Below are 24,212 nucleotides of genomic sequence, written 5' to 3'. Positions count from 1 at the left end.
CCCAATTTATATCTCTATTGCATATAGGAATTTATGATGGTGTAGCGGCTGTAATCTGCGTTGTGTTGTGGACTCCTCCCATTTGCACCCCTCGGGACACAAACTCACAATCCCTGGAATGGAAGGCAGACTGTAAAGAGAAGGCAATAATGCAAGTCTCCATCCTTGTGGCCAGAGAATTCTATTAGCGCCCTTTCACAGCTTCACGAATAAGCCAGCGTAAGCCGATGTATGAAAAAATGTGCAGAATACGCTGCATACGTTAAATAAGTTATACACCTTGACGATTTAACCAGTGTATGCCGACAGCCGCGTTTCCACCGAGTGGTTCGGGTCGGTACTACACAGTATGGTGCGGGTCACAACGGTTAAGTCTGGCTGGCAGAACCTTTTTTGTTTGGCAAATATTGATGAGCACATCATCGAGCATTAGTACGCTGTCGCGGGCGTCTCTTCTCCACGTGGAGGCCAAACAGTAATTTGCCTTTTTTTTTTTTTTTTTAATATTTAATTTTGTCTTGGTAGATCATGGGGTTTATTTTCATCACGTGCAGAATGCTGAAGAGGCGACTGATGTCTGGTAAATTCTGATGTGAATGAATGAGGTGCTGTGACTTTTTCAACTTTTATAGTAAATTAATTGTCTTGTGGCACAAAGCGCTGGCATTCTCTGGTTCAGGCTGAGAAACGCACTGAGAGCAGACAACAGAGGGAGTTCTTTATAAACACTACATTTCTTCAGCCACAACAAGGAACTAAAGTATTTTCAGATGTCATTTTCCAAAATCAGGACACTTTATGATGTGGATGTGTGGATGGACACAAGGGACACAGCGAGGATACTTTGGAGGAGGAGGTGCTCACTCCGTTTATGGTCTGGTAGTCTGGTAACATAAAATAAAACAAGCTCTTTTTAGTCCAGGTCTGTCCCAGGCCAACGCTCTTCCCATAAGGACATACCAAAATAACATACCTGGTACGGTAAAATGAAACAAGCTCTTTTTAGTCCATGTACATTCCAGCTCTAAACAACACACACAGGTTAGCATACGCCACGTGTGCACCTGACCCAACACCTCAAACGTATACGCACCCATCCAGTGCCATAATATGATGCACATAATGTTAACGATATAAATAAAATTAAAGATCAGAATGAACATAAAAACACACGATGAAGGATGACACAACCTACCTCTTCCCATAAGGACACGCCGAAGAGGAAGAGGCAGTAGGATGCCCCTCAAATTATAGAAGAGGCACCCGAAGAACAAAAAGACACTAACCAACAAAGAAGAGGTGGAGAACCAACTAAAATATGGAGCAATACACAAACAATACCAACGAAAAACTAAAATAAAATTTTTAACCGTATTACAATGGCACAATCACATTATAATTGTAGTATATTGTTTATGTCTTTAAACAAAAATATCGTTAAACATTTCAATGCAAGGCAAAATTGTAATTATTCATACACAGGCAATTCAAAGTGCTTTACAAATGCAAAACAAAAAAAAATTAAAATGACAAAACAGCATTTAAAGACAAAAGGCAATTAAAACAAAAAATATTAAAATAAAATTAATGGAAATGCATTCAGAACAGTTAAAAAATTATAAATAATTTATGAAAAAGCTGCAGTAAGAAATACTGTATGGGTTCTATGCACATAGAATCTTTAATTAAACACTTAATAGTGCCAGTTTCATGACATCTTGACCTTTATTGTTCCACGTAAGTGCTATGTTGAACATCGGCCTGCAGATGTCGCCATATTTAATTGTATCAAATGCTTCGAAACACTGAGTCATTTCAACACATGCATAATTATTCAGTGATTCAAAAAGCTTCGGTTTCTCCATCACAAACTGATTCAAGACACCTGTCTTGTAACCTTAAGAATTAAATGTACAAAACATTTTGGCATTTAACAAAAAGGAAGAGAGAGAGAGGAAAAAAGGAGGGCTACATCCTTCACTCACTCAAACACACACGCACACAAAGATATGCATATACATACATTAGAGGTCAGCAAAAAGTTGTAGATCTTCTATGGCTTCCATCAGAGAGTGCATTTCTACATGTCATCTGTTTCAGGGATTTTACATAGTTATCTTGCATTTGTTTTTTAAAAACTGGGAAAATGGGCTTTACTTTCTACGACGGAGTTACAAAAAAGTCGTAATATTACGACTTTATTACAAAAAAGTCGTAATATTATGACTTTATTATCGAAGTCAAAAAAAAAAAAAAAAATTCAATGTGGCCCTAAAACTCCGTCGTAGAAAGTAAAGCCCATTTTCCCAGTTTTTAAAAAACAAATGCAAGATAACTATGTAACTATTTTTGTCGTAATATTACGACAAAAAAGTCGTAATTTTAAGGTTTTGAGAATAAAGTCGTAATTTTACGAGAATAAACTCGTAATATTACAAGAAAAAAGTCGAAATATCATGACTTTATTCTCGTAAAAATTAAGAATTTATTCTCGTAATATTACTACTTTATTCTCGTAAAATTACGACTTTTTTCTCGTAAAATTACGACTTCATTCTCGAAGTATAAAAAAGATAAATAAAAAATTCTATGTGGCCCTAAAACGCCGTCGTAACTTTCCTACATTTACATGTATGTATAAAATATTTCGCTAACAGTAAGGTATTGTTCAGCACAATTCTTGATTCAATGTCTCTTGAAGAGATACCAAAAACAATATCATCCCATTTCAAATCACTCTGTACTGTTTACAAAATGTGCTTAAGCTGCCGCTCAAGTGGAAGAAATGCGGAAACTCTCGTGTGTTTGTAATCACGAGATTTGTCGCGTCACGTGCTATAGTTCCAGATCTCTGATTGGCTGTCGCAGCAGCGGTAATGTTTTCAACCTGCGAGCATGTGAGGAGGAAGTGAAAGCAGACGTCGGTGTTTATCGTCTGTAGATATGACATTTTTGTATATTATAGCCTTATAGTTGGTATTGAGTCACTTGTGGAGTCGCATTCTGCCTGGCTGCGGCTGCACGGATGGTTGACGGGGTTCCTTGTGTACTTTAATACAAACTGGCCCGACTTGAGTTGAAGGAGAAGTAAGTCGTCGTGATGGCAGCAGCTGTTTCTTTTTTCTCCGCTGTGCTGCTGCTCGCTTCGTCTTCTGTGTTCGCGGCTCCGCAGCCGCCGCACATCGTGTTGATCCTGGCTGATGACTTTGGCTATTATGATGTGGGCTACCACGGATCAGAGATCAGCACACCGAACCTGGACAAGCTGTCCGCCAGCGGAGTCCGTCTGGAGAACTACTACGTGCAGCCGGTGTGTACCCCGTCCAGGAACCAGCTCATGACCGGACGGTACCAGGTAAGGTCCATTTCCAGGAGGTTCACAGGTCCTGGGACATGTTTTTGACAGGTAAAGGTCCATTAACTTCTCCAAATGAAGACAAGCAACAGTGACCACTAGTGGTCACCGGGAGCTTACTTTTAGTGCTGAAGCTCGAAAAACACTTGTTTCCATTGTGGTCCATACGTAAAACACAAAATGACAAAGTAAAAGTGTTCACATAACAACAACAACAAAAAAAAAACAAGATAAGTGAGTGTTGCTGTGTAGGCCTGTCTGTCTTTATTTTATTCTCCTTCAGAATGTTAAGGTCAAATTTGTTCCCAAATAGACACTAGAACAGTTTTTACCCCACTATTTTTCACTACCAGGGACGGTTGCACTACCTCTACCTCAACTCACAGGATATGTTTTTGCACAATTGCGTTTTTTTTTTCCTCCCCTTGACCTGTGTTAATGCTTGTTGTGTATATGTGTGTCTTGAAATGTCCATGTGGGCATTATGTGTATTTGTGTAAGCGACTTGACACCTTAATTTCCCCATAGAGATCAATAGAGTTCCTCTACTCTACAAATGTCCTATTCATTATTTAATATATATATACATATATATAGTTTTAAAGATTTTGCCACAAAAATGCAACATTTGGCACCTTTCAGATTCTCGTACAGTTTTTCCACATGCTTCGCCATGATTCCTGATTACCTTTAGTTTTTTTCCCAATTTATTTAATTTTAAAAAGGGCATGGATATGTTCAGGCTGTTCGTTCGTCCTGTATAGAGATTTTGGCACATATCTCAAGTTGTTCATTGAGGTCATATTAGTCTAGAACAGTTGAGTTAATCCTCTTCTAATGCTGCGTTTACACATAGGCAGGACACGTTATGAATGTCATATTTGTGTCATTCTTGGCACATTCCAGACATTCTTAATGTGACTTAACGCATCTAAATAGGTTTCTTAATAGTGCATGTTGGTGCATGATATTCATGATTTTCGTGGAGCATGTTTTTGGCTGTCAAAAAAATCTTCCACGAATGTCATGCACCACCGTCATTTCGCCTCATATTGTGGAGGTCGCACCTGAGCGTGTTGATCCGTCTTGATTAGTGGTGATTCTTAATAGAGCATGACAGTGTTGTTCTCTGACGTGCGCACAATTAAACCCTGCTGCATTGCATTCAGTTTCATTGCTGCAGTATGCTGAAGAAGGACAGTGACACCAAGTCGGCTAAAAGTTTTGTTCCAGTGCTCATCAGCGTGCTCCTGCAGGTGTTCCATCTGCTGCTGCTGCGCCTGATGTTTTGGAAAACGAGCGAGACGAGAGCCGCGTGAAGCCACACATCTGGCTCTCTCCATCTCCTCCTCCTGTCTGTGCCGCTCCATGGCACAGAGCCCAGCTAAGCATGCAATCACAAAGTTCTGCTGTAGATTTTGAGGAGCAAACTGGAGCAATCTGAGTTGTTCAGCAGCTGATGGATGACTATGGGTGTGTATGTGTGTGGAGACAATTCGCCTCATTCACAGTGTGACAGAACATAACGATGCGCTGTTACGCGCAATAGCGCGGAACATTATTCTAGACTGCGCGTAATGGTTCCTGATAATTCGCCAGCAACATGTGCCATTAATCATAACTCGTGGTAACAGGTTGCAGCAGTTCCTGAGCACACCTGATGCCTCAGCCACAAAACATCACATTCGTGATCAGCGGCCAAGAATGTATGCTTCATGGCATTTGTGACTTGTTGTCATTATGTGTAAATGCAGCATTAATGATGTGCATACATGTCTCACCTAGGTCCTCTACGATGGAGTTCACAATCATGAATCATTGTTAGTTTTCAGAGAATTGTGAAATTAAGTTTGACGAAATTTTCACGTCATTTTCTTGTAATGTCTGTCACTCTCATATATATATATATTTTTTTCATACACACACAGATGCATCGCTGAATATCTTTTCTTCCCTGCCTAAATACCTCAAGACCTTAACTGTCCACGCAGAAGATTAGAGACTTAATGGCTTGGCTTCAAATTTGAAACTGGTTGAAATGGCTCACACTCCTTACAAATGTAACATCAGTCACAGTGGAATTGCCCTTCTTACTTTTTCAACAAACATTTTATTATCTTAATAAAATGTAAATAATATTCTTAATAATAGGTAGCAAAGCAAAGTTTCGATAAATTACTGGAGTCCCAACAGCTTGGATTTTAATAGGTGTACTTTACATTGTCATTGTTAGTCATAATGATTGATACATGTATGTTAATTAGTTTTCAGCTGCACAGTGCATTTTCTTTTTGTAGTGTATCTTTCCAACCGTACTTTTATTTATTCCGGACAAAAATGACAAGTAAAACAAGGCTAAAGATGCATGCAGGCTTTCGTTCCTCTGCTGTTTTTCTGTTCTGCCCCCCACCCCATTATTTTTCCAAGCAACCAGTGCACCTATTTAACCCTTCATGTCCTCTTCAGATCCACACAGGCTTGCAGCACATGATCATCTGGCCCTGTCAGCCGTACTGTGTCCCTCTGGATGAGAAGCTGCTGCCCCAGCTGATAAAGGAGGCGGGCTATATCACACACATGGTGGGCAAGTGGCACCTGGGCATGTACAAGAAAGACTGCCTGCCCACACGCCGGGGATTTGACACTTACTTTGGTTTGTAGATTGAGCACAGTCCTGTCAGTTCTTCTGCATTTTGGATCCAAAAATTGCTTACACCTGCTCATTCTCATCCTGTCCTTCTGTATCTTCTTACTGACTGCAGGCTACTTAACAGGCAGTGAAGATTACTACAGCCACATCCGCTGCTATCCCATTGTTTCTATGAACCTGACCCGCTGTGTGTTGGACCTCAGGGAGGGAGAAGAGGCAGCTACAAAGTATAAAGGAGACTATTCCACTGAGCTGTTCAGTCAGAGGGCCATCAGCATAATTACTAAACACAACTCAGACAAGGTGACACTCTTAATGTCACAGTGTTGATGTGTTACTCATTTTAAGTTTTCTTCAGCTATTAAAACAAAGACTACTGGACTGAACACTCCAAAGAGTGTTTAATATGATTTTATTCAGTAAACGGAAGCAAAATGTCTCATATCACACATGCAACAATGTGGCGGCTGAGTGATTAGCACTATTGCATCACAGCGATGCAGTGAACAAGTTCCTGCTTTGGCTCGTCTACCGAGGTTAGAGTCTGTGTCGCTTTTCTTGTTGTAACATCTTGCTGGGGGAAAAAAAACATCATTTATCAAGCAGCACAGTGACTTTGTAGTTTGGACTGTTGCCTCATAGCGAGAGTGTTCTGTGTTCACTTACAGTCTGGTCCTTTCTGTGTGAGGTTTTTGTGTAGGTTCCCTCTGGGTGCTCTGGCTTCCTCCCCCTTCCAGAGATGTGCAGGTTAGGTGAATTGGTGTTTCTAGATCGAGTGTAGGAGAGAGTGTGAATTCAGAAAGTGGATGGGTGGATAGATATATCACACATGCCGGTTGGGCCACCTTTAGGGGCAACAACTGCCACCAAATGCACATGGCTGTGGTTAAATTTTGCACCACTTATTATTTCAGACCTTCTTTTTTTTTCTTCAGCCACATTTGAGGGTTTTTGAGCATTAAGCAGTTGGTTAAGGTCGTATCACAGAATAATTTTAGGGTGCAAGTCAGGATTTGGAGGTCATTGAAAAAGTTTTGTTTGAGCTGATTATTTAATGCAGATGTTTGAATTTTGTGTTCGTGCCAGATATATTAGGACAACTATTTTATCAACAGTTCCATATCTGATTCATTAGTCTACCAGGTTAACAGCAGGTGCACGTAGCACTCTGGTTTGTGGTTCCACAGTATACCAAGGTTTGAAATGACTGTGGTCCCAAAACTATTAATATTATTTGTACTGCATGTTTTTATGTGCATTGCAGAAGACATAATGGGTTTAGGAATTGCTAGTGTGTGTGTGTGTGTATTTGGTTAGTGTAGGTGACATCTCGAGAAGGACCTTGTGTATCCACATGAAACTTGGTAGGTAAACAAAGTCACTAAGATTTCACAGTTTCAGCTTGGGTGCATTTTGCTTGTAATTGCGGCCACAAAGTGCCTGAGAATTTAAAAACTAGTTTATGCAGTGCTGTCACAAGGACGGCGTGGATCTTTATGAAACTTACTACCGTGGCTTATATATTTTACTAAGACCTAAGAAAAAGTTTGAGCTTTGGTTCATCAACACAGGCTAGAGTCAGTATTGTCCTTCTTATTGTGAGATGTTGCTGGAAAAGCAAGTGTTCATCATATGGTATGATTTACATTTTCCATTAAGAATGTAGCATTCTCTGTTTTTGTGTTGAAATCCCTCAAAAGACAACTTCTCTGAAACTGAAGGTTATCAGATGTTAAAAAAAAAAGTGAACAGTTTGTTTGTAGACACCAAAGCTGTTATAAATTTGTGTTTGCATCTTTATATTTGTAACAAAATTGGTACATTGGCAGGTCTAACCTTAAATAATTACATTTTTCATATTTTTTACATAATTTATTGTGAGAATAATGTTTTATCTGGGGAAAAAAGAGCTATAGTTGGGACTGTGAGGTTATTCAGTGCTGATGGTTGTCAGTCTGCCTGTTTCACAACTTTATTTCACAAATGCATGTTGTCACCTTCATCTTTTAGCCACTCTTCCTCTATGTGGCACTGCAAGCGGTCCATGCACCTCTGCAGGTGCCAGAGCGCTACACTGCCCCCTACAGTTTCGTCAAAGACCAACAACGCAGGCAGTATGATGGGATGGTGTCAGCCATGGATGAGGCTGTTGGAAACATCACCATGGCTTTGCATCAGAGCGGCCTCTGGGAAAACACGGTCCTCGTGTTCTCAACAGGTATGTTGCTTTACTGATCTCTTGGAGATCTTCAAGAGAACTCCAATAACTGGATATTGGGGTCAGGTCTGGGACCATGTGCTGGTGCCACGTATCATTATATACACTATAGATGTGTGGGCATCATTGTGGCCTTTTCCCCTTGATGGGATCTTCAGTACGGAGCCGTCTGTGCACTGGATCATGCTCAGACAAGCGCAACACATAGTCATCTTGTCATATCTGATGTTCCTGCACAATGCATGCTCCATGTCTCATCTGAGTGACCCTAAATAATGGCTGATTTGATACAAAGTCATTCAGCGGTACTCTGAGAGTCCAAGTCTCAACACTAGAGTAAGCTTAGAAGCAAACGTACACTGAAGACTTGGATCTGTTCTGCAAAGATCCAGGCATCACCAAACATCTCGGTCCAGAGCTTTCATGACTCCATACGTTCTTTTCAGACTTCTCTAAACCTTATAGATGTGAACCTCACTTCCAGGACAAGTGAGTCTCTCTACAAGATCAAAACTTTGACCACATCCAAAGATGCTGCTGACAGCTGGGAAGATCTGGGCTGACGTTGAAACTGTGGATCTTCGTCTTGATCAAGGGCATTCACAGACTCAGGACTCCTCACACAACTTCTCAAGTGCTGCAGTCAGGGATCACAGCATCGTCTGCAAAGTCAAGATCTGTGAACCTTTCCTTGAAGACAAAGAAATCAATAGTCCTACCCAGCACTCAGTCCATGCAAACACTGAACAGAGTAGAAGCCAAAATGCATTCTTGACTAAAACCAGTATCCACTAGGAAGACATCAGAGCATGTCCTTCCACTCTGCACAACACTTAGAGCACCTGTGTATACATGGTCTATGCTGTCCATGTCCTGCAACAATCTCCTGAGTTCTTTGGATGTCTCACAAGACCACTTGATCAGTTACAACAAATGAACATGTGTTGCAAAGAAGCCCAGCTGATATTTATGCATCCTGACACTTTGGAGATGCCCACAAAACTGACAAAATATTTAGAAAGCGATAATTTGTAGTACCCACTAGTTTGTCTCATTGATAGTAATGACGATGTGATAGTTTGAAGAAATACATGATGCTAAAGGATAATAAGACGTGGTATGGATAGGGTATCTGCTGAGCATTTAAATCTTGCAAGTAAAAAAACTCTTTTCCCCCCCCTTTTCTTTGTTTTACTGGCTTTTTTGTTCATGGTATCTTACCAGATTCTATTTTATCGGTTATTTTAGTGCCTGTTATTAAAGACAAAGCAGACAAGATCAGCAACCTGGATTATTACTGGCCTATAGTGCTGGCTAGTATTTTATCCAAGATCTTGGAGAGGATTATACTGAATAGGGTGAAATAGTTTGCCTTGACTTCTGATAACCTGTTTGGGTTTAAAGCCAAACATGGCACAAATATGTGTATTTTTGCCTGTATAACAGGCATAATTCCACAATTTTTATGCGTTTTATTAATACCTCTAAAACTTTTGATCGTGTAAAGCATGAGAAATTATTTTCTAAGTTACACAACAGAGGGGATCCTAAGTCTCGAGTGAGACACCTGGCTTTCTGGTGTGCACATCAGTCAGTCAATGTTAAATGGGGTAAGTACACGTCTACTCCATTCAGCGTCAGCAATGGAGTTAGGCACGGAAGTATTTTATCTCCCTTTCTTTTATTCAAAGTGATAAACAGCTGTAGAACAGGCTGTAAGGTCGGTAACACGGGCAGCATGGTGGCTTACTGGTTAGCACTCTTGCCTCACAGCAAGATGTTCATGGGTTCGATTCCCACCTGTGTCCTTTCTGTGTGGAGTTTGCATGTTCTCGCCGTCTTTGCGTGGGTTTCCTCCTGGTGCTCCGGCTTCATCCCACATCCAAAGACATGCAGGTTAGGTGGACTGGAAACTTTAAAAATTGTCCAAGTGTCCCTTGTAAAAGAGATCTTGATCTCAGTGGGACTAACCTGGTTAAATTAAATGTTATAAACAATTTTAAACAGCTCTGAACAAATAGTGAAGTAGTTTAAACTGGGTTTACACGGGCAAAATTCAATAAACTGCTTTTGATTGGTTGTCAAAACCAACTTACTGTTTTGGATTTTTGGGCATACTCAATATTGAATCATTTGAGTCTTTTTACATGAAGCTACATATTTCTTGTTCTTTTCCAAACATGCACATAATCTTCATATTCCATTATGTGCTCATTTGACTTGCATATAAGGCGATAATCAGGTGAACGCCTCTGGGAGTCTTAATATGTTCCCCACAGATTTTATTTGTTCAAAAGGATTCATTTGAAGTCTGCCAGAATGGAAATTGGTGGGCGTCAAATGAAAAGAAATCAAATTTTTATGAGCACAGAGAGAAAACCACATGTTGTGTAAGCACCAGAGTTTGGTTGAGATGAGTTCATGTTGCAATAAAAATTGTTAAATGAACACATCAAGAGTTCACAGCAGTGTCAGGAATAGAGAAGTAACAAATGTGTTGTAGTTCTTGTGTGAAACGACTGCAGCAATACTCTTAGTATTCTATAGAGGGCAGCATTGCATTTTATTTTGCAATCAGTGTTTTTCCTTTTAAAAACAAAAACGTGTGGCTTGTCTCATCTGTAAAATTATTTGTCACATTGATCTTGAATGAAGGTTATGATCTGGCCAAAAGCAGGCGATTGTACAGTTTTACACCTTTTTTTTAAAGTTGCATATTGGTTTTCTTCTTTTTTTTCACTCTTCATAATCATTTGCATCTGAAGTAGGTACCTCCTTTGAACATTCAGGGATCTGGAGTTATTTTTAGAGGTTTGGGGTTTTTTAAAGGGTAATTAGAAGACGGGAACAATGCTGTGAAAGTAAAGTGCCTGACTTTTATGCTGCGGTAGGTGGTGGTTTCATTGTTTTTTCACACATTTGTTGGCTCCAATTCTGAGACAGAAGATTCAGACAATATGTCAAACAGACACAGAGTCTACTGCTCAGGAAGCTGCAGGGGAAAAATAGTACTTCCCGCTTGTGTGGAAATTTGATGCACAATTAAGTGCAAGGTAGTAGAGTCCACTGTAGGCCTTGCAATGTGATAACTATATACACATTAACAGAAAGATTTATCCAGTTAAAGTTACACTGCATATGATGTAGGGATGGGTGTTAGCAAGTAGCAGCCCTGTCATGGAGACTGCCATGTTGGTACAGTAGTCCAAATGGGACATACTGACTCTGCCTCTTGCATTGTTGCCGGGAGACTGAAGGAAAAAAGTTGTTGCTCCCCTATCTACATGGATGACCTGAGCCACAGGCTAGCTAGATACTTGTCATGTTGTCTGCTATTATAGTGGCATACTAATTATATATCTCATGTTTGACATTATGTATACAGATGATCTGATGCTAATTGCACCCTCAGTGGCAGGGCTCAACATACTGTTGAAAATATGTGAGCAGTTTGGTGACAACCAAAAGAGGTAGATTTACAAGTGTTTAAATTAAATGGTGAAGTACTGAAAGAAGCGGACTCATGTAGATACCTTGGACACGTAATCAATAATGTGATGACCTTGATATAGCCAGACAATGCAGACAGCTACATGCTCAAGGGAATATGACCCTACGCAGATTCCATATGTGTAATCTTGATGTTAAATTAACCTTGTTTCGTTCATACTGCTCTCCTATGTACACAGCTCAACTTTGGTGGAACTACAAGAAATCATCTATTAATAAACTGAGTCCTAGCATAACATCTTTAAATTATTCATTGGATTTTCCAAATATGAGAGTACAAGTACACTCTGCACGCAGTCTTTGACATAGTGTTGTCGGGCTGTGATCACGAATTTGGTATATCGGTTCATGCAGTGTTTAGCAAGTCTGTGAATCCCATCACATGTGCTGTTCTTGACACCATCTTAAAATATAGGTCCGGGATCAGGACCCATTGGTTACAGATGTTACATACAAACTAATCTGTATAAGTTTGTAACTGCCCAGATATGGACCTATATATAATTTATTTATTTACTCTTTAGTCGGGAATAAAGTCATCATTGTTATACACCATCTACTGGTTGCTAGTGGAAGCTAACAAGTTTGAGAACCCTAATTTTTTGTGAGAGTGAGGATCATACGTCATGAAAAGGCAGAGCAGCATGAATCCCCATTGCCGAAGCAGCAAAAACATACAGGGAATCAAAATTGTGACTGGTGATGGCAACATGCAATCTGAAACCTCAGCACTAGATGGCACTAAATCCTACACACTGTAGCTTTAATATTTTACTATTTTCTTTATAGCTTGTTCATTTGTGTTGAAGCTGACATAACTAAGCCACGTGTCACTTTTAACTGAAATGAGCCCTGAACTCATGATGACCCTGAGATTCTTTTGTGATGAAAATCACTGGCGGCCTCACTGGGGCTCTACTGTAAGAAAATGAGCAAGAGAAGGAAGCCGGGAAGGAGAAATGAAGAGAGAGAATTGGCCCACAGGGGACCAGAACAGCTTGAAAAAGCATTCGGGAGCAGACACACTTTCCAGATTTCACAGACTACATCCTGGACTTGCATGCTGAAAGGGAACCCTGCCTGGATGTGATTGGTCAGCTGTGTTTTTACTGGACCTTCTTATTAGGATGATGACAGTTTATATCACTATTTGATCAGTTTTATTTTTTCTGTAATCAGTATGTTGACAAATCTACAATTCTCTTGATGTTTTCTGTTTATATTTTACAGATAATGGCGGCCAGACACTATCTGGTGGCAGCAACTGGCCGCTGCGAGGGAGGAAGGGGTCCCTGTGGGAAGGAGGGGTCCGGGGTGTGGGATTTGTCACCAGCCCCTTGCTGAAAAAACCCGGAACTGTTAGCCATGAGCTCATCCACATCTCTGATTGGCTTCCTACGCTGGTTGGCCTGGCAGGGGGCAGCACCAACGGCACAAAGCCGCTGGATGGATTCAATGTGTGGAACACAATCAGGTGGGCCAGACCGTCTTTTTCAGTGACACAGGAAGAAGACACAAATGTATGTTTTTGTATAGTTCTGCAACTTGAAACATCAGAATTCTCAGAGACATTTTTCAGGTGGCAGGTCAGGCTTTGGCTGACGTTTACAGCAACACCACTTCTCATGTTTGACAGCCTGCCCTCTCGTGCCTCTTTCCGATCCCCCTCCGCTACATCCTCTCCAACTCTGTGTCCATGACCTACCGTCTTTTTCTTATTGTAGCAGCTCTTTCAATAAGCCCTTTGTTACTGCAGCAATGGGAGCTAAAAGAGACGGAAATTCCATCAGTCATTCTCACACAAATCTATAGTCCGTCCATCTTTCGCTTCTCCCTCCTGCTCCACCTCTGCTTCTAGCTTGCTATTGGATGAGCTGATTTTACTGGAAATTCTTTAATGAAACAAGCAACAGCATCCTTTTGGGTCACTGAGATCTTGTGAATAGACGTAAGACTTTGCAAGCAACTCAACAGGCATGTCTCTATTCTAGTTTGTGGTCATTCTTTATGTTTAAAGATGCCAATGTTGCCCAGAAAAGAAAATTAATTTGTCTTCACCTGTATGTATGAGAACCCAAAATCCCAGAGCTGAATAAGCAGCAGTCTTTACAGAGTTACTTTTAGAAATCTTGTGGACCCCCTCACTGACACTGACTCTCCATTAATTCTATGCTTGCCCAACTGATAGATAGATATATAGATATATATATATATATATATATATATATATATATATATATATATATATATATATAATTAGATTGTCTGAATTCATTAGTAGTTCTGAATTAATTAATGAACACTATCTTATATCACTATATTATAAAATAGGTAGCTGACATTTTTGAAGGGTGGTAATAAATTAAGCAAAGCTTGTACACTCAACAAAAATATAAACGCAACACTTTTGGTTTTGCTCCCATTTTGTATGAGATGAACTCAAAGATCTAAAACTTTTTCCACATACACAATATCACCATTTCCCTCAAATATTGTTCACAAACCAGTCTAAATCTGTGATAGTGAGCACTTCTCCTTTGCTGAGATAATCCATCCCACCTCACAGGTGTGCCATATCAAGATGCTGATTAGACACATGATTAGTGCACAGGTGTGCCTTAGACTGCCCACAATAAAAGGCCACTCTGAAAGGTGCAGTTTTGTTTCATTGGGGGGGGATACCAGTCAGTATCTGGTGTGACCACCATTTGCCTCATGTAGTGCAACACATCTCCTTTGCATCATCCGTGAAGCGAACACCTCTCCAACGTGCCAAACGCCAGCGAATGTGAGCATTTGCCTACTCAAGTCGGATACAACGACGAACTGGAGTCAGGTTGAGACCCCGATGAGGACGATGAGCATGCAGATGAGCTTCCCTGAGACGGTTTCTGACAGTTTGTGCAGAAATTCTTTGGTTATGCAAACGAATTGTTGCAGCAGCTGTCCGAGTGGCTGGTCTCAGACGATCTTGGAGGTGAACATGCTGGATATGGAGGTCCTGGGCTGGTGTGGTTACACGTGGTCTGCGGTTGTGAGGCTGGTTGGATGTACTGCCAAATTCTCTGAAACACCTTTGGAGACAGCTTATGGTAGAGACATGAACATTCAATACACGAGCAACAGCTCTGGTTGACATTCCTGCTGTCAGCATGCCAATTGCACGCTCCCTCAAATCTTTCAACATCTGTGACATTGTGCTGTGTGATAAAACTGCACCTTTCAGAGTGGCCTTTTATTGTGGGCAGTCTAAGGCACACCTGTGCACTAATCATGGTGTCTAATCAGCATCTTGGTATGGCACACCTGTGAGGTGGGATGGATTATCTCAGCAAAGGCGAAGTGCTCACTATCACAGATTTAGACTAGTTTGTGAACAATATTTGAGGGAAATGGTGATATTGTGTATGTGGAAAAAGTTTTAGATCTTTGAGTTCATCTCATACAAAATGGGAGCAAAACCAAAAGTGTTGCGTTTATATTTTTGTTGAGTGTATAATGAGTTGGAATGTTGTATGAGTCCAGAATATTTTTACAGCCTTAGACCTAAACAATTTTTACAAGAGGGATGCAACCCTTTTATTTCCTGTTGATTATGTAATTTTTTTTAAATGCTAATTTACTGTCTTAATGTATTTCTAAATTGTTTAGGTTTTTGTTATCATATACACCTTATTATTATTAATATTATTTCATTTTTACAACTATTTTGTCATTTGATTTTTAAGTGGACCACAATCAATCAATCAACTTTTTTCTTGTATAGCGCCAAATCACAACAAACAGTTGCCCCAAGGCGCTCCACATTGCAAGGCAAGGCCATACAATAATTATGAAACACAGTCTACGTCTAAAGCAACATAACCAAGGGATGGTCCAGGGTCACCCGATCCAGCCCTAACTATAAGCCTTAGCGAAAAGGAAAGTTTTAAGCCTAATCTTAAAAGTAGAGAGGGTATCTGTCTCCCTGATCTGAATTGGGAGCTGGTTCCACAGGAGAGGAGCCTGAAAGCTGAAGGCTCTGCCTCCCATTCTACTCTTACAAACCCTAGGAACTACAAGTAAGCCCGCAGTCTGAGAGCGAAGCGCTCTAATGGGGTAATATGGTACTACGAGGTCCCTAAGATAAGATGGGACCTGATTATTCAAAACCTTATAAGTAAGAAGAAGAATTTTAAATTCTATTCTAGCATTAACAGGAAGCCAATGAAGGGAGGCCAACACGGGTGAGATATGCTCTCTCCTTCTAGTCCCCGTCAGTACTCTAGCTGCAGCATTCTGAACCAACTGAAGGCTTTTTAGGGAACTTTTAGGACAACCTGATAATAATGAATTACAATAGTCCAGCCTAGAGGAAATAAATGCATGAATTAGTTTTTCAGCATCACTCTGAGACAAGACCTTTCTGATTTTAGAGATATTGCGTAAATGCAAAAAGGCAGTCCTACATATTTGTTTAATATGCGCTTTGAATGACATATCCTGATCAAAAATAACTCCAAGATTTCTCACAGTATTACTAGAGATCAGGGAAATGCCATCCAGAGTAACGATCTGGTTAGATACCATGCTTCTAAGATTTGTGGGGCCAAGTACAATAACTTCAGTTTTATCTGAGTTTAAAAGCAGGAAATTAGAGGTCATCCATGTCTTTATGTCTGTAAGACAATCCTGCAGTTTAGCTAATTGGTGCGTATCCTCTGGCTTCATGGATAGATAAAGCTGGGTATCATCTGCGTAACAATGAAAATTTAAGCAATACCGTCTAATAATACTGCCCAAGGGAAGCATGTATAAAGTGAATAAAATTGGTCCTAGCACAGAACCTTGTGGAACTCCATAATTAACTTTAGTCTGTGAAGAAGATTCCCCATTTACATGAACAAACTGTAATCTATTAGACAAATATGATTCAAACCACCGCAGCGCAATGCCTTTAATACCTATGACATGCTCTAATCTCTGTAATAAAATTTTATGGTCAACAGTATCAAAAGCAGCACTGAGGTCCAACAGAACAAGCACAGAGATAAGTCCACTGTCCGAAGCCATAAGAAGATCATTTGTAACCTTCACTAATGCTGTTTCTGTACTATGATGAATTCTAAAACCTGACTGAAACTCTTCAAATAGACCATTCCTCTGCAGGTGATCAGTTAGCTGTTTTACAACTACCCTCTCAAGAATCTTTGAGAGAAAAGGAAGGTTGGAGATTGGCCTATAATTAGCTAAGATAGCTGGGTCAAGTGATGGCTTTTTAAGTAATGGTTTAATTACTGCCACCTTAAAGGCCTGTGGTACATAACCAACTAACAAAGATAGATTGATCATATTTAAGATTGAAGCATTAAATAATGGTAGGACTTCCTTGAGCAGCCTGGCAGGAATGGGGTCTAATAAGCATGTTGATGGTTTGGATGAAGTAACTAATGAAAATAACTCAGACAGAACAATCGGAGAGAAAGAGTCTAACCAAATACCGGCATCACTGAAAGCAGCCAAAGATAACGATACATCTTTGGGATGGTTATGAGTAATTTTTTCTCTAATAGTCAAAATTTTGTTAGCAAAGAAAGTCATGAAGTCATTACTAGTTAAAGTTAATGGAATACTCAGCTCAATAGAGCTCTGACTCTTTGTCAGCCTGGCTACAGTGCTGAAAAGAAACCTGGGGTTGTTCTTATTTTCTTCAATTAGTGATGAGTAGAAAGATGTCCTAGCTTCACGAAGGGCTTTCTTATAGAGCAACAAACTCTTTTTCCAGGCTAAGTGAAGATCTTCTAAATTAGTGAGACGCCATTTCCTCTCCAACTTACGGGTTATCAGCTTTAAGCTACGAGTTTGTGAGTTATACCACGGAGTCAGACACTTCTGATTTAAAGCTCTCTTTTTCAGAGGAGCTACAGCATCCAAAGTTGTCTTCAATGAGGATGTAAAACTATTGACAAGATACTCTAACTCCCTTACAGAGTTTAGGTAGCTACTCTGCTCTGTGTTGGTATATGACATTAGAGAACATAAAGAAGGAATCATATCCTTAAACCTAGTTACAGCGCTTTCTGAAAGACTTCTAGTGTAATGAAACTTATTCCCCACTGCAGGGTAGTCCATCAGGGTAAATGTTATTAAAAAATGATCAGACAAAAGGGAGTTTTCAGGGAATACTGTTAAGTCTTCTATTTCCATACCATAAGTCAGAACAAGATCTAAAATATGATTAAAGTGGTGGGTGGACTCATTTACTTTTTGAGCAAAGCCGATAGAGTCTAATAATAGATTAAATGCAGTGTTGAGGCTGTCATTCTCAGCATCTGTGTGGATGTTAAAATCGCCCACTATAATTATCTTATCTGAGCTAAGCACTAAGTCAGACAAAAGGTCTGAAAATTCACAGAGAAACTCACAGTAACGACCAGGTGGACGATAGATAATAACAAATAAAACTGGTTTTTGGGACTTCCAATTTGGATGGACAAGACTAAGAGACAAGCTTTCAAATGAATTGAATCTGTCTAGGTTTTTGATTAATTAATAAGCTGGAATGGAAGATTGCTGCTAATCCTCCGCCCCGGCCCGTGCTACGAGCATTCTGACAGTTAGTGTGACTCGGGGGTGTTGACTCATTTAAACTAACATATTCATCCTGCTGTAACCAAGTTTCTGTTAGGCAGAATAAATCAATACGTTGATCAATTATTATATCATTTACCAACAGGGACTTAGAAGAAAGAGACCTAATGTTTAATAGACCACATTTAACTGTTTAGTCTGTGGTGCAATTGAAGGTGCTATATTATTTTTTCTTTTTGAATTTTTATGCTTAAATAGATTTTTGCTAGTTATTGGTGGTCTGGGAGCAGGCACCGTCTCTACGGGGATGGGGTAATAGGGGGATGGCAGGGGGAGAGAAGCTGCAGAGAGGTGTATAAGACCACAGCTCTGCCTCCTGGTCCCAACGCTAGACAGTCACAGTTTGGAGGATCCCAAAAAATTGGCCAGATTTCTAGAAATGAGAGCTGCTCCCTCTAAAGTGGGATGGATGCCGTCTCTCCTAACAAGACCAGGTTTTCCCCAGAAGCTTTGCCAATTATCAATGAAGCCCACCTCATTTTTTGGACACCACTCAGACAGCCAGCAATTCAAGGAGAACATGCGGCTAAACATGTCACTCCCGGTCTGATTGGGGAGGGGCCCAGAGAAAACTACAGAGTCCGACATTGTTTTTGCAAAGTTACACACCGATTCAATGTTAATTTTAGTGACCTCCGATTGGCGTAACCGAGTGTCATTACTGCCGACGTGAATTACAATCTTACCAAATTTACGCTTAGCCTTAGCCAGCAATTTCAAATGTCCTTCGATGTCGCCTGCTCTGGCCCCCGGAAGACAATTGACAATGGTTGCTGGTGTCGCTAACTTCACATTTCTCAAAACAGAGTCGCCAATAACCAGAGTTTGATCCTCGGCGAGTGTATCGTCGAGTGGGGAAAAACGGTTAGAGATGTGAACGGGTTGACGGTGTACACGGGGCTTCTGTTTAGGGCTACGCTTCCTCCTCACAGTCACCCAATCAGCCTGCCTTCCCGACTGCACGGGGTCTGCCAGGGGGGAACTAACGGCGGCTAAGCTACCTTGGTCCGCACCGACTACAGGGGCCTGGCTAGCTGTAGAATTTTCCACGGTGCGGAGCCGAGCCTCCAATTCGCCCAGCCTGGCCTCCAAAGCTACGAATAAGCTGCACTTATTACAAGTACCGTTACTGCTAAAGGAGGCCGAGGAATAACTAAACATTTCACACCCAGAGCAGAAAAGTGCGGGAGAGACAGGAGAAGCCGCCATGCTAAAACGGCTAAGAGCTAGTAGCTACGCTAAGCTAGCGGATTCCCAAACAGGGAATCCGACACTAGACAGGCTGTGGAGCAGCACAGGTAACGCACGACAACAGTGCTAAAATAAAATAAAAATCCACTAGACAGGCTGTGGAGCAGCACAGGTAACGCACAACAACAGTGCTAAAAAATAAAATAAAAGTAAAAATCCACAGGACAGGCTGTGGAGCAGCACAGGCAACGCACGACAACAGTGCTAAAACAAAATAAAAATCCACTAGACAGGCTGTGGAGCAGCACAGGCAACGCACGACAACAGTGCTAAAACAAAATAAAAATCCACTAGACAGGCTGTGGAGCAGCACAGGCAACGCACGACAACAGTGCTAAAACAAAATAAAAATCCACTGGACAGGCTGTGGAGCAGCACAGGTAACGCACAACAACAGTGCTAAATCAAAATCCACTGGACAGGCTGTGGAGCAGCACAGGTAACGCACAACAACAGTGCTAAATCAAAATCCACTGGACAGGCTGTGGAGCAGCACAGGTAACGCACAACAACAGTGCTAAAAAATAAAATAAAATAAAAATAAAAATCCACTGGACAGGCTGTGGAGCAGCACAGGTAACGCACAACAACAGTGCTAAATCAAAATCCACTGGACAGGCTGTGGAGCAGCACAGGTAACGCACGACAACAGTGCTAAATCAAAATCCACTGGACAGGCTGTGGAGCAGCACAGGTAACGCACAACAACAGTGCTAAAAAATAAAATAAAAATCCACTGAACAGGCTGTGGAGCAGCACAGGTAACGCACGACAACAGTGCTAAAAATAAATAAAAATCCACTGGACAGGCTGTGGAGCAGCACAGGTAACACACGACAACAGTGCTAAAAAATATAATAAAAATCCACTGAACAGGCTGTGGAGCAGCACAGGTAACACATGACAACAGTGCTAAAAAATAAAATAAAAATCCACTGGACAGGCTGTGGAGCAGCACAGGTAACGCACGACAACAGTGCTAAAAATAAAATAAAAATCCACTGGACAGGCTGTGGAGCAGCACAGGCAACGCACGACAACAGCGCTAAAATAAAATAAAAATCCACTGAACAGGCTGTGGAGCAGCACAGGTAACACACGACAACAGTGCTAAAAAAAAAAATAAAAATCCACTGAACAGGCTGTGGAGCAGCACAGGTAACACACGACAACAGTGCTAAAAAATAAAATAAAAATCCACTGAACAGGCTGTGGAGCAGCACAGGTAACACACGACAACAGTGCTAAAAAATAAAATAAAAATCCACTGAACAGGCTGTGGAGCAGCACAGGTAACACACGACAACAGCGCTAAAATAAAATAAAAATCCACTGGACAGGCTGTGGAGCAGCACAGGTAACACACGACAACAGTGCTAAAAATAAAATAAAAATCCACTGGACAGGCTGTGGAGCAGCACAGGCAACGCACGACAACAGCGCTAAAATAAAATAAAAATCCACTGAACAGGCTGTGGAGCAGCACAGGTAACACACGACAACAGTGCTAAAAAATAAAATAAAAATCCACTGAACAGGCTGTGGAGCAGCACAGGTAACACACGACAACAGTGCTAAAAAATAAAATAAAAATCCACTGAACAGGCTGTGGAGCAGCACAGGTAACACACGACAACAGTGCTAAAAAATAAAATAAAAATCCACTGAACAGGCTGTGGAGCAGCACAGGTAACGCACGACAACAGTGCTAAAAAATAAAATAAAAATCCACTGAACAGGCTGTGGAGCAGCACAGGTAACGCACGACAACAATGCTAAAACAAAATAAAAATCCACTAGACAGGCTGTGGAGCAGCACAGGTAACGCACAACAACAGTGCTAAAAAATAAAATAAAAATAAAAATCCACTGGACAGGCTGTGGAGCAGCACAGGCAACGCACGACAACAGTGCTAAAACAAAATAAAAATCCACTAGACAGGCTGTGGAGCAGCACAGGTAACGCACGACAACAGCGCCAAACAAAAATCCACTGGACAGGCTGTGGAGCAGCACAGGTAACACACGACAACAGTGGTAAAAAATAAAATAAAAATCCACTAGACAGGCTGTGGAGCAGCACAGGTAACACACGACAACAGTGCTAAAAAAAATAAATAAAATAAAAATCAAAATCCACTGGACAGGCTGTGGAGCAGCACAGGTAACACACGACAACAGTGCCAAAAAATAAAATAAAAATCCACTGAACAGGCTGTGGAGCAGCACAGGTAACACACGACAACAGTGCCAAAAAATAAAATAAAAATCCACTGAACAGGCTGTGGAGCAGCACAGGTAACACACGACAACAGTGGTAAAAAATAAAATAAAAATCCACTAGACAGGCTGTGGAGCAGCACAGGCAACGCACGACAACAGTGCTAAAAAATAAAATAAAAATCCACTAGACAGGCTGTGGAGCAGCACAGGTAACACACGACAACAGTGCTAAAAAATAAAATAAAAATCCACTGAACAGGCTGTGGAGCAGCACAGGTAACACACGACAACAGTGCTAAAAAATAAAATAAAAATCCACTAGACAGGCTGTGGAGCAGCACAGGTAACACACGACAACAGTGCTAAAAAATAAAATAAAAATCCACTGAACAGGCTGTGGAGCAGCACAGGTAACACACGACAACAGTGCTAAAAAATAAAATAAAAATCCACTGAACAGGCTGTGGAGCAGCACAGGTAACACACGACAACAGCGCTAAAATAAAATAAAAATCCACTGGACAGGCTGTGGAGCAGCACAGGTAACACACGACAACAGTGCTAAAAATAAAATAAAAATCCACTGGACAGGCTGTGGAGCAGCACAGGCAACGCACGACAACAGCGCTAAAATAAATAAAAATCCACTGAACAGGCTGTGGAGCAGCACAGGTAACGCACGACAACAGTGCTAAAAAATAAAATAAAAATCCACTGAACAGGCTGTGGAGCAGCACAGGTAACACACGACAACAGTGCTAAAAAATAAAATAAAAATCCACTGAACAGGCTGTGGAGCAGCACAGGTAACACACGACAACAGTGCTAAAAAATAAAATAAAAATCCACTGAACAGGCTGTGGAGCAGCACAGGTAACACACGACAACAGTGCTAAAAAATAAAATAAAAATCCACTGAACAGGCTGTGGAGCAGCACAGGTAACACACGACAACAGTGCTAAAAAATAAAATAAAAATCCACTGAACAGGCTGTGGAGCAGCACAGGTAACGCACGACAACAATGCTAAAACAAAATAAAAATCCACTAGACAGGCTGTGGAGCAGCACAGGTAACGCACAACAACAGTGCTAAAAAATAAAATAAAAATAAAAATCCACTGGACAGGCTGTGGAGCAGCACAGGCAACGCACGACAACAGTGCTAAAACAAAATAAAAATCCACTAGACAGGCTGTGGAGCAGCACAGGTAACGCACGACAACAGCGCCAAACAAAAATCCACTGGACAGGCTGTGGAGCAGCACAGGTAACACACGACAACAGTGCTAAAAAAAAAAAATAATAAAATAAAAATCAAAATCCACTGGACAGGCTGTGGAGCAGCACAGGTAACACACGACAACAGTGCCAAAAAATAAAATAAAAATCCACTGAACAGGCTGTGGAGCAGCACAGGTAACACACGACAACAGTGCCAAAAAATAAAATAAAAATCCACTGAACAGGCTGTGGAGCAGCGCAGGTAACACACGACAACAGTGCCAAAAAATAAAATAAAAAGCCACTGAACAGGCTGTGGAGCAGCACAGGTAACACACGACAACAGTGGTAAAAAATAAAATAAAAATCCACTAGACAGGCTGTGGAGCAGCACAGGTAACACACGACAACAGTGCTAAAAAATAAAATAAAAATCCACTGAACAGGCTGTGGAGCAGCACAGGCAACGCACGACAACAGCGCTAAAATAAAATAAAAATCCACTGAACAGGCTGTGGAGCAGCACAGGTAACACACGACAACAGTGCTAAAAAATAAAATAAAAATCCACTGAACAGGCTGTGGAGCAGCACAGGTAACACACGACAACAGTGCTAAAAAATAAAATAAAAATCCACTGAACAGGCTGTGGAGCAGCACAGGTAACACACGACAACAGTGCTAAAAAATAAAATAAAATCCACTGAACAGGCTGTGGAGCAGCACAGGTAACACACGACAACAGTGCTAAAAAATAAAATAAAAATCCACTGAACAGGCTGTGGAGCAGCACAGGTAACACACGACAACAGTGCTAAAAAATAAAATAAAAATCCACTGAACAGGCTGTGGAGCAGCACAGGTAACGCACGACAACAATGCTAAAACAAAATAAAAATCCACTAGACAGGCTGTGGAGCAGCACAGGTAACGCACAACAACAGTGCTAAAAAATAAAATAAAAATAAAAATCCACTGGACAGGCTGTGGAGCAGCACAGGCAACGCACGACAACAGTGCTAAAACAAAATAAAAATCCACTAGACAGGCTGTGGAGCAGCACAGGTAACGCACGACAACAGCGCCAAACAAAAATCCACTGGACAGGCTGTGGAGCAGCACAGGTAACACACGACAACAGTGGTAAAAAAT

At 41.0% G+C, this 24,212-nt stretch overlaps 1 protein-coding gene across 2 annotated transcripts in view; it reads left to right on the top strand.

Annotated features, from left to right (window-relative positions):
• Positions 1 to 2,898: 2,898 nt before the first annotated feature.
• The window catches only part of arsb (arylsulfatase B), a 38,553-nt gene continuing 17,239 nt past the window's right edge, over positions 2,899 to 24,212 (top strand). For both annotated transcript variants that reach the window (XR_004566179.1, XM_034193010.1), the window contains exons 1-5: positions 2,899 to 3,355; positions 5,822 to 6,008; positions 6,118 to 6,308; positions 8,016 to 8,223; positions 12,964 to 13,207. Coding sequence is in view for 1 of the 2 variants with exons in the window: in XM_034193010.1 (XP_034048901.1) it covers positions 3,101 to 3,355; positions 5,822 to 6,008; positions 6,118 to 6,308; positions 8,016 to 8,223; positions 12,964 to 13,207 (1,085 nt within the window). In the remaining variant the exon portion in view is untranslated. The remainder of the gene's footprint in view (positions 3,356 to 5,821; positions 6,009 to 6,117; positions 6,309 to 8,015; positions 8,224 to 12,963; positions 13,208 to 24,212) is intronic.

The sequence above is a fragment of the Thalassophryne amazonica genome, chromosome 17 (assembly GCF_902500255.1).
Source record: "Thalassophryne amazonica chromosome 17, fThaAma1.1, whole genome shotgun sequence".
Lineage (NCBI taxonomy): Eukaryota > Metazoa > Chordata > Actinopteri > Batrachoidiformes > Batrachoididae > Thalassophryne > Thalassophryne amazonica.
The sequence above is the reverse complement of the archived record's forward strand: the minus strand, read 5'-3'. Positions and strand labels throughout refer to the sequence as shown.